Source organism: Brienomyrus brachyistius, chromosome 5 (assembly GCF_023856365.1).
Source record: "Brienomyrus brachyistius isolate T26 chromosome 5, BBRACH_0.4, whole genome shotgun sequence".
Classification (NCBI taxonomy): Eukaryota; Metazoa; Chordata; class Actinopteri; order Osteoglossiformes; family Mormyridae; genus Brienomyrus; species Brienomyrus brachyistius.
This window is the reverse complement of record NC_064537.1, coordinates 28,869,133-28,883,471: the sequence shown is the minus strand read 5'-3', so window position 1 is coordinate 28,883,471 and position 14,339 is coordinate 28,869,133. Positions and strand designations below refer to the sequence as shown.

The 14,339-nt window shown below is 43.9% G+C and overlaps 1 protein-coding gene across 2 annotated transcripts in view; it reads left to right on the top strand.

The window, feature by feature from the left end:
* Positions 1-2,853: 2,853 nt before the first annotated feature.
* LOC125741727 (protein kinase C beta type-like) overlaps positions 2,854-14,339 on the top strand; it is a 96,866-nt gene continuing 85,380 nt past the window's right edge. Inside the window, exons 1-2 of one of the 2 annotated variants that reach the window (XM_049012985.1) lie at positions 2,854-3,191; positions 3,715-3,746. In XM_049012985.1, the coding sequence (XP_048868942.1) occupies positions 3,019-3,191; positions 3,715-3,746 (205 nt within the window). In that variant the 5' untranslated portion in view covers positions 2,854-3,018. The remainder of the gene's footprint in view (positions 3,192-3,714; positions 3,747-14,339) is intronic. The other variant, XM_049012984.1, reaches the window with a different exon arrangement.

Sequence of the window (14,339 nt, the reverse complement as noted above, 5' to 3'; positions counted from 1 at the left end):
ATTGCAATAAGTGTAAAAGTAGTACTAGATTGGTGGAGAAGACCATGTAAAGCTCCGTACTGGATTAGTGGTTAGAAGATGGAAAAATTCCCAAGTGTCTATTAATCAATCCCAAAACTCTATTAATCAAGTCACTACTCTATAAAATTGATGTGGATCTAACAAACCTTCTGTGTGTAATAAAATTTTGGAGAGTTGTGTTGCCTTGCTATGCTACGCTACGCAGGCTGCCCATTGAATTTAGCATAGAACATAAAATAGAACTGATATATATAGACTAACCGAAATATAGCTCAGGGACCCACTTCCTCCATACTCTGTACACAAGATGCTGGATATCTTTCATAGGGAATCTGCTTGATTCAGGCACACTCTTAAAGCAGAAACCACTGCGACACTTAAAGGGACTTACTGAGAGTCCTGACCACTGGTTTGTTTGTGAACCATAACCCTAACTTTGCAGGTATAATAGTTTTTCCCCCTGGGTTAGATGTTGATCCAGATCTTCCTCATGTACATCCTCTGTCTCTCATCACTTTTATGACGCTAATATTGTCCCGTCACCGTGGCTGTTCCTTATCTCACCTGGTTAATGGTACTGTACTGTGTTTACCTGTTAACCAATGCCATGGTTCTACTCTTCTTACTGTCTCCTGTCTCGTGGATCATCTACTGGACCCAGCCAGCATGACTGCAGCAGTGTCAAGACGGTGCACCCCCATCCTGGTAAGATCTCCTGTGCTGACATGGTCGTCCTTCTCAGTTTCCTGAATCCAGTACTAGTGGCTGAAATATACTAAGAAGCTGACATGATTTTCCCTGTGTTTCATTCCCATTACTTTAAATGACCGTAACAAGTTACAAGTCCTATGTGATTATGTGAGTAACTTGCAAGTAAATTAGACTGTAGTAAAAGATCCATCCATCCATCCATTTTCCAAACCGCTCATCCTACTGGGTCGCGGGGGGTCAGGAGCCTATCCCGGAAGCTATGGGCACGAGGCAAGGAACAACCCAGAATGGGGGGCCAGCCCATCACAGGACACACTCACACACCATTCATTCACATATGCACTCCTACAGGCAATTTAGTAACCCCAAGGAACCTCGGCATGTCTTTGGACTGTAGGGGGAAAGCAGAGTACCCAGAGGAAACCCCACGACGACATGGGGAGAACATGCAAACTCCACACACATGTGACCCAGGTGGAGACTTGAACCGGGGGCCCAGAGGTGTGAGTCAACAGTGCTAACAACCTCACCACCATGCCGCCCCCATATTAAAAGATATTTGATTAATTCATTTTAAAACAAATACTTGCTGGAAATGGTGGGATAGTTGTAGTTCTGATTCTTCCCAGCCACAAGCTCATAAAGAGAAAGCTGCAGTAATGTTTTTAACTTTCATTACCTAGTGAAACACCTAAACTAGAAAAGCCCTCAATGACATTAAAGGAACTCAGAGAGCCTGTGATACATCAGCTGTCTCCTCATAACTAAAACCACGTCACTTCTGGATCCACAACGTGACCAGTCTCTCAGTGTCCGTAAGCGTGCTGCCTCAGCCCGTTCTCTCAGTGTCCGTAAGCATGGTGCCCCAGCCGGTTCTCTCAGCGTCCGTAAGCGTGGTGCCCCAGCCCGTTCTCTCAGTGTTCTACAGGTTGGGGATTAATTTTAATTAATGCTTAGTTCACATCTGAAATCCTAGCTGAAGCGTATTGTCCAATAAGTACAATGACCCATACTCTGGATCACCCAGGAGACACACCCTCCATCTGTAAGGAGCAGCCAAAACCATGATTCATGGTAACACTTCTTGTAAAGGTGATGAAACCTTTGCAACAGGTTTGCCTATTTCTGATTGTAACAGAGAAGTTATAGAGGTATTTGTGTGGATTTTAATATATCACATTACACAGTCAAAAGGCAGTAATTAGTACATTGTTATGTCTCTAGAGGAAACCATGCAACATGGGGAGAACATGTGAACGGCAAACATCCAGAGCGAAAGCAGAATCCAAGCCCCTATCCCTGGAAATGTGTGGGAACAGTGCTGGCCAGGGCTGGAATGATTAAGCGGGAAACAAAATTTTATTTCACCGCCGACACACACTCCCCCATAAAACGTATCACTGGCAGCTGGAGTTTATGGGTTTCTTATGGGAATGTTCTGCTTTTGAAGGTGGGCAAAGCACAGAGAGTTTGAGAACCACTAGGTTGTCTGCAAAAAAATACCATAAAATCTTAAGCATTTTGATTTTTTAAACTAATTTAATAATATTTTGTGACATAAAATAATTGCAGTAGAAGCTTCCTTCAGGTCCCAAGGGTCTTGACACCACACTGTACTTGTGCAGTGCCTGTAGACCTAATATCATTTGCTGTCGCAACTGCACGTCGCAACTCAAGTCCTGACACTGAAAGTTTATCTGATCTGGTCATACAGTACATACTGCACCACTGAATTATTCCGGATGGTATTAATTTTTGTCTTTATGTCTCAAGTAGCAGCCTACCTGTGAACGCTCCTCTGTTATTGATAAACCCAACACCACCAATAGACATTAATGAGGATCGTTTCCTATATATGAGCGCCGTTATGTCTTTTTTATTTTATTTTTTAAAAAAGGGATATGCGATATCCGTGGCATTGCGGCCATTTTTCGTTTCGCTTGCGTTAAAGGTCGCAACTTCCCAGACCAACGAGCCGTCTGCATATTGTAAGGATTTCGGAGAAAAGGAAATAGTCATTTAGTAAACGATTTGAGTCCTTCTTCATACATTTAGCCTATAGGGCTGAAATTATGGAGGGATGAATGGGGAGGGACGGGGGTTGGGAGGCGGGGTTGCAGAACACATGACGGAGGGATGGAACTGTCCCGACCGCACTGACCATTTGCAGGAGCGTCGGCGGTGGGGAAGCACTGCGGCCACGGTGCACCTCCACAGACAGACGCGCAAAACTCAACACATATACAAAAAAGCAAAACTTCTGCTTATAACACTTCCGTGTTCAAAATGGCTGACTCTATGCAACCGGGCAACGAAGGCGACGGTGCTGAGAATATGAGAGGTTTTGCCAGGCAAGGCGCGCTGAGGCAGAAAAACGTCCACGAAGTAAAAAATCACAAGTTTATCGCCCGTTTCTTCAAGCAGCCGACCTTCTGCAGCCACTGCACGGACTTTATCTGGTGAGGCGCCGTCCTGACTCTGTGCTTGCTGTCGGGCAAAGCGACGCTCCTATTTCCCATACTGTAATGCAGATCACAGGTGACACACTTGCTGCTCTGTAGAACAATTGCCAAGATAAATGTTTTATAATTTTATTTATTAAAATGACTGTCTATATTAGACACAAGCAACGCTGAGTTTTAAATACGTTATTTTGTGGACTAATCTGTGGATAGAAACCATGACTGAAAATCTCTTTGCAAAATGACAAATTGCACATAAAGCCACTTAACTTGTTGGTATGTAGCAATAGACATCTGTCTGTTGTTAATTTCGCTAATATACCATCTAGGCTACATAACAGGCTTGTGTAATTAATGTGCGCTTGTGTTGATTTTTGTACATAGAAGCCAAGCAAATTAATGCAGTGGATTGAACATCTGCTTTTCAGATTTTATTATAATGGAGATACATATCAGTATTAGATGTGATGTCAGTGCAATTATCAGGATAAATTGAAGCTGTTTTTGTTCGTTATTTTAGGGGATTCGGAAAACAAGGATTCCAGTGTCAAGGTAAGGGAAAGTATGCCTTTTCAATGCAGCATTACTTAACAATTAATTTCAAAATGGTCGCCACTTAAAAGCAATCATTTTCACAAATTGTTTTTAGATGGCTAAATGTATGGGGTTCATCTGACATTCCCCACTCGTCCTTTCAGCCGCTTCCTTTAAATGACCGGATCTCTGGGTTTTCATGCCCCCCCCCCCCCCCACGATGCGCAGCCTGTCCGTCGCTTTTTTTTGGGGGGGGGGGAGGTGTCAGCTGTCGCATTGCCACTGCCGAGGTCTTTATAAGCTACGGACATGGTGCCTGTTTGCAGGTTAATTTAGCCGGATCCGCACGACACTGTATTTATAGCCGTGGCTGTGGTTTCTGAAGACGCCTTTGTGGGAAGGACGCAGGTTCACGATTTCAATAGCATAACGGGTCTGTACAGTAAAGCAAGTAACATTGAAGTCTATACGATCGCTTAAGTATCTTTATGGCCACACACATTGACCTTGTGCTGTACCTCGGCAGCAAAATTATAAAGTACACATTTTAAACGCCTCATTATTAATTAAACGGGATATGCAGCCAATTTAAAACGAATATCACCGTATTAATATCTAAGGCATTAAACTACGCTCACTAAATACGGAAATCGACAGTGTGAATGCGGTTGGACTACGACGGAATCTGTCAACATTTTTCAGTTCCTCTTTTCATTTCTTTTTTTCGTCAAATCATAAGTGCATGTGCACGTTATGAGAAAAGTCTCATTTCTAATTAATACGGGAAACTGAGCATCAGAATCTAATACTGCTTCTGCGTTAGATAACCCCTTTCCACCTTGAATGTGTTACGGATCAACAGTGTTGAGCATTCTGGAATGCCTTACTGTAATATTGTAGAAATATCAGGGAAGCATTTGCTGTCTAAATGCAAAGTTTCTAATATGCTAAACCGGTAGTATGAAAACCTATGGCTGCATAAACATGCCCAGCAATTTAAGTGCAACCCACTCATCATGTATAAACGGGGGATTAATTGTGCCATAGCAAGTGTCAGTTCTCATGGTTTAAGCGCGTTAACCCTTACTGTGCTTCTGATGAGGGCCTTTCACACGTGCGGTACTGCAGTGTATCGGCGGGGCAGAATGGCTGCTCGCTGTGCTGGTGTTACGCGCAGCTCAGCCAGCGCCGTCCCAGTCAAGCTGCAACCGTAGCGCGATGCGTCGCGATGTGAGGCACCACTGAGCAGTGGCAGCGAGAAACCCACCCTCTTCCTGTTTTCTCAATAGCCGAAGTCGACAGCGAGATGCGGGGCTTGTGTAGGGGACGATTTATACCCGTCGTTGTATCAAGAGGCCGATATAGCACAAAAGTGCTAAGGGAGACCCGTGTGTTCCAGAAGACCCTGGGAAGATAAACTGCTTTACCCCCTGGTGGATCAAACTGACTTAACTGCATCATGCAACATTTAATAGTCTTAATAGCTTGCTGGGGTCTCACTTTCACTTCTGCGAACCACGATTTCTGTGTTATTTTTAAATTTCTCTCGCTAAAGAAGCTGCACAAAATGTATGCAATTGGCGAGAACAGCTGAAATGACAACATGCGTGATTCACAAGCTTTTTGTTTAGGAAATGGTCCGCCATCTACACTCATCCATCATTTCAGAAATTTGTGTCAGTTTGTGATCTGGATTAATTTAATTTGACTCCATTGCAGTTCTAATATGCAAAGCAGCTTTTTGCTGGCTTTATGCATGCAGTATTTGCTTATTCTTTGTAATCCAGTGTCTGTTAGCTGGGCATGTATCTCAGTCTTCTGGCTGGTTTGCTCAATGTGCAGGTAAAATCAGACATAAGCAGGCCAGTCTGCATTTATGATCAGAAGTGTAATTTGAACTGTTCATTTGTGTCAGTTTTGTCCCAGAATGTTAACCTTTGGAATATTTGTTTTGTTTTTTTTTGGCAGCTTTATTTGTATATTTGACACCAGAGCTTTTGTGCAGGGGTGTTTGATTTTCCCTAAAGGCAGGGACCTGCTTATTTTCATGGTATTTGGTTCTGCTAGTGCTATTTTATTCCGTTTATTATGCAGTTAGTTCTTTTATTTGTGGCTTAATAGGTAGATGCTTCCTCATGCAGTGTGGGCTGAACCCACAGCGCGCTTACGATGAAGCTATTAGACATGAAGATCCTCTCATAACCCCGGCACATGACCCTCAGTGCTGCATTAGCATGTAATAATGTGATTACACAGTTCCTGCATCCACCGTTTCCAGGTGTCGTTCAGTGTCTCCCGGCACTTATACTCTCGGCCTTTGGCGCTCTCTCCTGTAACCTCCTTACGCCTATTGCAGAGACGATTACTTAACATTGCTTAACACAACCCTAAGAACATGAATGAGCTTTAAAGTGGATGTCACTTGCAGTACACTTGCTCGAATCTTTGAGAGAAGCCTTCTGTCAACTCTGCCCGCAACATTGTAGTTTCCTTTCGTTTGCTCGTGTATCAACCCCTATCTGATCTTTTTTTTTTATTAATTACTGGACAGTTCAGTGTAAATCTACATAGGTAGTAAGACATTTTCCCACATTGTGGGCTTCACACAGTATTTATATAGACCTAGCCTGTTAGCACATGACTGCTAACGACGCGTCTCCAGGTCTGTGCTGAACATCACTGGAGCTGCTTCCTAATGGTATTTCACCATATTTTCCAATGACTCCTGCTGATGAAAATGGCCTCCGGTTGAAATCCTGTCACTGCCAATGCAATCAAATTGCACTCATCAAGTGATTTTCTGTGTCAGCAAGTGGGAAATCGGCGTTACTCCTTTTTAGTGGAGTCTTTTGTTCTGTCTCCCCTTGATTGCGCTGTTTCTGATAATAAAAGCACTTGCAGGAATTGTAATTGTAGTGCGATGTGTGCATTTCTGATTTGGTGGAATATCGCGCGCCACGTTGTGCCTGGAGACCTCAATGGTTCCCTTACGCTTCATACCGGGGACCCACTTTAAGTACCTTTTTCAAGCTTTTCACAGGACCTTGCAAATCAGACATTTGAGCTTTGAATGAAAAGGTCTCTATAATCAAAATACGTAAAACCTGATATTATTATAGAGATTCTGCTGTTCAAGATAATGACTGATACATCTGTAATCTCAGTCAAAAGAAGTGGCGCTTGACCAGGTTTTTTTTTACAGAAGCATATTTCCGTTGGGCCCTTGTCCAAGGCCCCTAATCCCAAAGGTGGCCTCATGGGTGCCGAACGCTGGCTGACCCCACGTTAGAACCCCAGCCCTTTCTTTTGCACCGTCTAAGCTAAAAGCTTCTGCTAAATAACCGAATGCTCTCCCTCATAAACAAAATTAGCCCAACAAACATGTGTGCCTTCGCCTCCATCTGACAAACTTTGATGTTCTTGGTTTAAAAGAGACATTTTCTTTTAAGAGAAGAAAAAAAAACTGAAGGCAATAGTGCGTCTGGACGAGTGGATTTATTTGCATATGTGTTGTGTTTGTGCATGCGCATGCTGCCTGAATTTGTAAGCATAGAGATTGTTCCATTGGGAAAAATACCACAATGTGTGGGATTATAGATATGAATCAATCATTTGTGGAAGTGCAGACATTTCCTTGGCCAATAAAACTGTAAAAGTGGAAAAAAAAGAATATGATCACATTATGTTTAGTGAGATTAACATGATGTCTAATATAGGGCAAAGTCTGACTACTTACAGCCTGTGTTTGGTAACAAACACTAGATTTCCGTTTTTGTTTTTTTTTCTTCTTTTGTAGATTTAGTGTAATATTTCATGCAGTGCCTATCTGTGCATTTAATTAAGAGCTGCAGTATGCATGTTTTTATAGGAAAAATGCTTAATTGATAATTAATTTTGAGTAGTGCATAGCTGCATAGTGGCATGTCTAGTTAATCTTTGTAAATTTGTGAATGTAACTTTCAGACTTTTAAAAATGAGAACTCTTAAAGGAATGTCATGATCCTTTGGTGCTGAACAAACTAGAGTGCGTGAAATTTGACACCAGCATTCCTGGGTTTTGTGGCCAAAGGGATAGTCCGAAATGTCATGCTCAGGCATGATGGTAGAGATCTGACTTTACGCCTCTGGCCATGACATGCAGGAAGGAGAGGCCGTTGGGAGGAGCGGTATTTGTTATGGCTCCGTGGTATCGGATTGTGTCTAGCGTCGCGCAGCAGGCTGTAGTTTCCCGAATGCCGAGAAGGGCACCACTGGCTGTGCGACACAGAGGCCTGTCCAGGCCCTCTGTAGCCCGCGAGCGGTTTCTTCCTCGCCCCACACTATCGGCTGCCAGATGTGCAGGCATCCTTCCTGTCCTCAGCGTCTGCAACCGCGGATAGCAGGCAGTGACGGACAGCCGGCCCTCCTAACGCGGCACCCACGCACTGTACCCGCGACAGCCTTCTGTGGGGAGCGTCCACGCTTCAGCAGTAAACGGAGTTAATAGTTTCCCCCGTCGATAACCATGGTAACGTGCAGTATCTGTCAGACGGGCGCTGTTGCGCTGGTCTGTCCATATCTGCTTTCATTTCACACGTCCTCCACGCTCCCCGGTGCTTTGGCGTTTGCTCGCCTCTTGCATGATTGGAAGGCTCTTCACCGTGGGAGTGGGGGGGGGGGGGCAGTGAGGGGATATCCTCGGCGTTCCACCTCAATAAAGGTGTCAGGTATGACATGTCTCCCAGAGGGCTAGAGAGACTCCTTTAATGGCTTGTCGTGCAGGAACTGTTAAGTTGTGCAACTGTAGCCTGGTGAGAGGGAAGAGGCTGGAAAAGGGCGAGAAAGGGATCAGTGGCCCTTAGTCGGTGAGTTTGATGAAAGGATGAGCACAGGCGCTCTGGACATGGGGAAAGTTAGGATGATTCTAAGGGCCCTTGAATGGCAGGCCGAAAAAAATTCTAACATAATTGGATTGTTCTGGGTTGGGGGCGTAATATGAAATGCTGTCATGGTGCCCAGAAATCCAGCAGTACCCCTGGATGAGCGCGGGATGCCGATTGTCTGAGGCTGAGGCTGACATGGATCTGAGGCACCTTCGCTGGCGGTCTGATGGAGATCTGACTCCCTCTCTCAAACTTTTCTACTTAGTGCATCGAAACAAAGCCTGATTCCGCTGTGAAAAATGGAATCTGTGGAAGGCAAAGAGTTAACCTCCATTGTGTTGTGTGTGTGGTGCTTTGATCACACGTGGAGTGTGAAAACGGAAAGCCTGCATCGCAGATCTCAGCACTGCATGCTTGCCCTTGTGATTAGCACAGCACAGGGACAGCCGCATGCTAAGAGCCTTAGTCACCTCTCAACGCGAACTGCAGACCGTGCGCACATTTCGGCTCCAGCTCCGGTACAACTTCTGGGGGCAATGGTCAACTGGCCACCCATTCTGGGGCACGTCGGCTTTCAAGGGAAGATTTACTGGTTACTCAAACTCTTTCTCGAATTATATTATGTAAGCGACCTTTAGCCATCGCGTCACCACTGTCTTTCCGTGTTTGTCCTCAGATCTGGTGGCAGGGTGCACTCCTGCTCATGTGAAACCTGACCAAAATTTTGTCCAACTTGATTTTTAAACTGGTGCCACAGAACCTGTACTAATGGCTTTGTCCCCCTAATGTCCTATGAATTGCTGGGCGTAGTTTGGAGGACGTCCCTCAAGTGTTACTCAAACGGCAGATGATTTGTGGCACGTCAGTCTCCCCCGTGACGAACCGTGCCAAACTCCTGACATGCGCGGAAGAGCTCATCGCCGATCCTGCTCCAGGTAAAACTGTGAAAATAGACTCCCTCTGTGCTTAATTTGCTTTGTAATTAAAGTTTGGAAGTCAGATGGAGGCCCAGAAAATTTCTAACTACTCCGAACCATCTTTTCAAAACTCTTTAGGGGAAAAAAGCACAATTTTCCTTCCCGTGTGTGAATGTGCGTGTGATTGTGTGTGTGTGTATGAATTAGGTTATATTACATTGTGGGGAACATTTTTCAATCACAAAAGTAAAAATGCCAAAAGTCCCGTATTTTGTTTGGTTACTTATGATTAAGGTTAGGGCTGGTAGAGGTTGTCATGTTGAGATTAGAGTTTTCCCCATAAAAATGAATGAAGAGTCTCCGCAAAGATATTCTTACAAATCTGTATGTGTATGTGTGTGTGTCAGTATTTTTAAATTGCAATCCAAATCAGGAGGATCCATGTGCACATTGCCATTTTTGTTAAAAGCTATATGTCTAGACTGCTTTTAAAAAGTTCCTTTGGGGGTTGTATTCTGCTGAGAATTCAGAATTCATACACACACACACATATAGTCCATTCTGCTGAGGTGTGCAGATCTGTGCTGGTATGAATGGGAGCCCCACTTCATGTCATGGGGGGGGGCGTGCTTACAACTCCATGACTTAAACTGACTGAAAGCTTTGTAGGTCCTGCTCTAACTGTTAGGCCTACAGTTTAGTTTGTCGATATCCGTGTCTGTCTGGTGAGTCAGATGAAGGCACCCTGTTCATCAGTGAGACCCTGCTGCCTGTGTGTGGAGTCGCCTCGTGGCCTGTGCGCAATCTTTGAAGCTCCGCGGGCAAATGTGGTTCTTCTTACAAGCTGACTCATTTCCAGAGAGAAGCTGTCGGTGACCTGATCGTGTAAAGAGGAATGTGCCACTTGCCTCACCCCATGCAGAGCAGGCCCATGTGTTCTAGCTATTGAACAAGGAGACGGAACCGGCACCTCATACTCGAGTCGTAGGTTCTACATGCAGGTCATAGATGCATTTGTTTTCTTGACGTGGCTGCATTAGTTTTTGTTTTGGGTCTACCTAGATGAATGATGAAGGGGTCTGCACGTCATCCCTAAGTAGTGTCCGGCCCATGGAGCTCACAAGTACTGGTCACCCTCTAAGAAAGGGAACCATAAGCATGAAACTAACTTTACTGAGGAAATTTGTCTAATGCATTTCTTTTGTATTTTATCTGTCTGGTCTGAGTCACATTGTCTTTAGTAGTACTTTTTACCTTATTTAAGCCCTGTTTTTTTTTTTTTTGCATAAAGTGAGCCATTTTCTCATTTTCAAGTTTTTGCATAATCTGTGAGTGTCAGTACTGTTACACTTTTGGTTGCGTTTAATATCAATGGTATTTCCATGCTTTTCACATGGTGGTGATGCAATCAGCTTGGTTTGATCACAGCTTTTGCCCTGCTAGTAAGCAGGGCTGTGTCAGCTCGGGTATAGCTCGGGCACGGCGTGGGTATAGCGTGGGTACGGCTCGGTTACAGCTCGGGTACGGTGTAGGTACAGCTCGGGTACGGCGTGGGTACGGCTCGGGTACGGTGTAGGTACATCTCGGGTATGGTGTAGGTACAGCTTGGGTACGGCGTGGGTATGGTGTAGGTACAGCTTGGGTACATCTTGGGTACGGTGTAGGTACGGTGTGGGTACAGCTCGGGTACAGCGTGGGTACAGCTCGGGTACGACTCGGGTACGACTCGGGTACGGCGTGGGTACAGCTCAGGTACAGCTTGGGTACTGTGTGGGTACAGCTTGGGTACTGTGTGGGTACAGCTCAGGTACAGCTTGGGTACGGTGTGGGTACAGCTCTTATACAATGGAAAACCATCAGTTCATGATATGGGTTGAGTACACCTTGGTTCCTGGTAGCAGTGGAAAAGCTCCACAAGTGAGCAGAGCTTGAAAGCCGTTTCTTTCGGTTTATGCTCTTTGATTGTTAATTTTTAGCACTTTTCCTGGGCAAAAATCAAGTAGTGAGTATTTTTCAGGATTGCCAACTTTGGTTAGCTGGGTGGTGTGATTTTAGACAAGTCTGCATATGCATTTACATGCATGTGACAGTTTCATTGCCTCGTAAATGGGCTGTAGGGTTTGCAAACTACCCCAATGCGTTTGATGTAGCTAATTTTAGATTTGTAACGGAATAATACAGATTTGCCGTAAGGTTTCTTGCGTGAGTGTGGGAGTCTGAAAGTGTGAGTGTCATGTCAGATGCATGAGAGTTGGCAACCCTAATATTTTAATATGCCAACTTTTAGCAAATACTATAGTATTTCAGTGAATTTAATACCACAATATTCACTATGTTTTTGTGCAAAGTCTTGAGGTTTTCTAACATTGACTTGATGTGTGCTAGCTGCAATCGGGATTTGTGATCAGTTGTTTGTCATGTGACTTCCTGCTTTAAAGGAGTAAATGAGTAAAGCATAATGAAATAGAATGGGGGGTCTAAGACGCTCAGGCAGCTTCTGGGGGGCGTTTAGGAATCTGATCTGCTATCATTCCCAGCTTTTAAGCATTCAAAAGGATTTTCTGAACTTACATAAGAACTTATGTAAGATCTGAGAGTGATTCAGAAAGAACAGCCGCTGAGATGCCTTCTCTTGCCATATCAATATTTGATGTTTCTTGGTTTTATTTTGTGCCGGAATGATGTGACCACAAGAGAAGGGCTCTCCATGTGTAACGTAGACGGTACCTAAGTCTTCAGTATGAGCGTGTGACTTCCTTGGCTTGCTATTCTCTTTTGGGAGTCTCGAGGTCAAATGAGAATTTTACATACAGAATAATGCTTTATTTTTATAAAGTGTGGTGTGTTGCTACAAAATGCATAATAAAATCCCAGTGATGACTTTGACTATCATTGTTGTTTTATAGCATTATATAATTAATGTGACATTTCGCAATTTGGCATTTCCCCCTTTTTTAAGAACGTAAAAAATTTGTAAACGAGAGAGGAAGCCATTCAGCCCATCAAGCTTGTTTAGGGAGAACTTAACTAATAGCTCAGAGTTGTCCAAATCTTATCTAGCTCTGATTTAAAGGAACCCAGGATTTTAGCTTGCACTACAGTAGCAGGAAGACTATTCCATACTCTAACTACATGCCTTGTAAAGAAGTGCTTTCTCAGATCCAGTTTAAAATGTTCTCCCGCTAATTTCCACCTATGGCCACGAGTTGTAGTAATTAAACTAATATTGAAGTAACTAGTTGACTGAGCAGCATCCAGACCTGTTGGAATCTGATATGCCTGGATCATGTCCCCCCTTAGTCTCCTTTGCCTTTTCGTTTTTTCGTTTTAGAAAGACGGTTTCTGCTGATGTGTATTGTGTATAGATAAATGCATAAGGTTTACATTTTTTAAAAAAGAAATTGTTGTCATGAGTTGGGCTGAATTGGAGGACCATTGGGAAAGTTCTGCAGCCAACTTCCCTTCAGTGACAGACTGCATGCAGGGGTGGGGGGTGGAGGAGGTGTGTCTTACACAGCCAAACCGTCTACTGAATGCAGGAAGGGATACCGGGTGCGAAGGAAGTGGGCCGATATCAGCAAACCAAGCAGCAGGAACCATATAGCTCTGTGTGACGCTTCACACACTGGTGATCTTCTGCACCCCAGACACGTTCTGTTCATCGTTTAACCACCCTGTGGGTTTTATTCCTGATAAAATTATGGCCTTCTATAAAGAATAGTGTTATATGATGGGCATCATATATCTGCTATGATTCTTATTTAATTAACTTGGAATAGTGCAAAATCTAGTGTGTATTTCACTGTCAGAGTGTTTCTTGGAAGTCTGGCCTAGTCAATTATCAGATCGAACAGGCTTTGGTGGCGGCTTTGAAGTGACGTACAGTTTCCAGTGAGCGTTTCACTGACATCTAGATCAGTGCACCTTAGTAGAGAATAGTGGGATGAATGTGAATATTGAGATTGGCTGTTGGGACAGTGATGTAGAAAGGCATGACATCCAGTGAGCTTTCGCCAGCTGTGCAGTGCAGATATGGCTATGCTGATGTAGAGAGTTTCTGAGTGTAAAGGCAGATTAAGATGTAGCCCTTTTAAAGAAGTGAAACTGTTTAGTTCCTTTCACGGGCCTTTTGGCACTGATTAATACAAAGTATTTGTTATCACATTACTCTTCTCAAACTTTGTGTTATATGGAGTGGTGGCCCTGTGATGTGGGGATTGTAAACCTCTCCATACACAGGTCATGATTTGAAATAGCATGTCTGTAGTAAATATTGCATTTTGATAAAAATTTGCCATGGTATTGCATTCTGCTCCAATATCTGTCATTTCTGGCTGATAGTGAGAATCTCTGAACTCAGCTGCTATGTACCTGGAGATGAAATGATATAATCAACTATTTCTAGCTATAAAACACAATGTTGCTCTTTTTGGATTACAATTAAATTTTTGGAGCTTCTGCTGTTAGCAAAATGCAAAAAAGACTGCCAAACATTCTGGCACATGAGGAGTGTTGCTGGCTTCCAGCCTGTAGCATGTAGCTTACTGGGTAAACCAGAAAAGATCATTCCAAAATTCTTCAATCTTGAGCCTGCGGCATCGTCGTCGGCAGCCGATACATTTTACTATGCTTGTCACTGCAAGCACAAGGAAATGGAAATCCGCCACAAATCTCAAATCAGCGCAAACACAGACCCTGGTTTCCAGGGCGTTGTCCATGCAACCACAAGCCTGCTTGTATGGTGCAATGGGAGTTTTCTGCGTAATCTCAAACAGGTTTGTAGAGTTTGTGGTGAAATTGGCCATGAAAACAATTCTAGCTTCTGCTCAGAA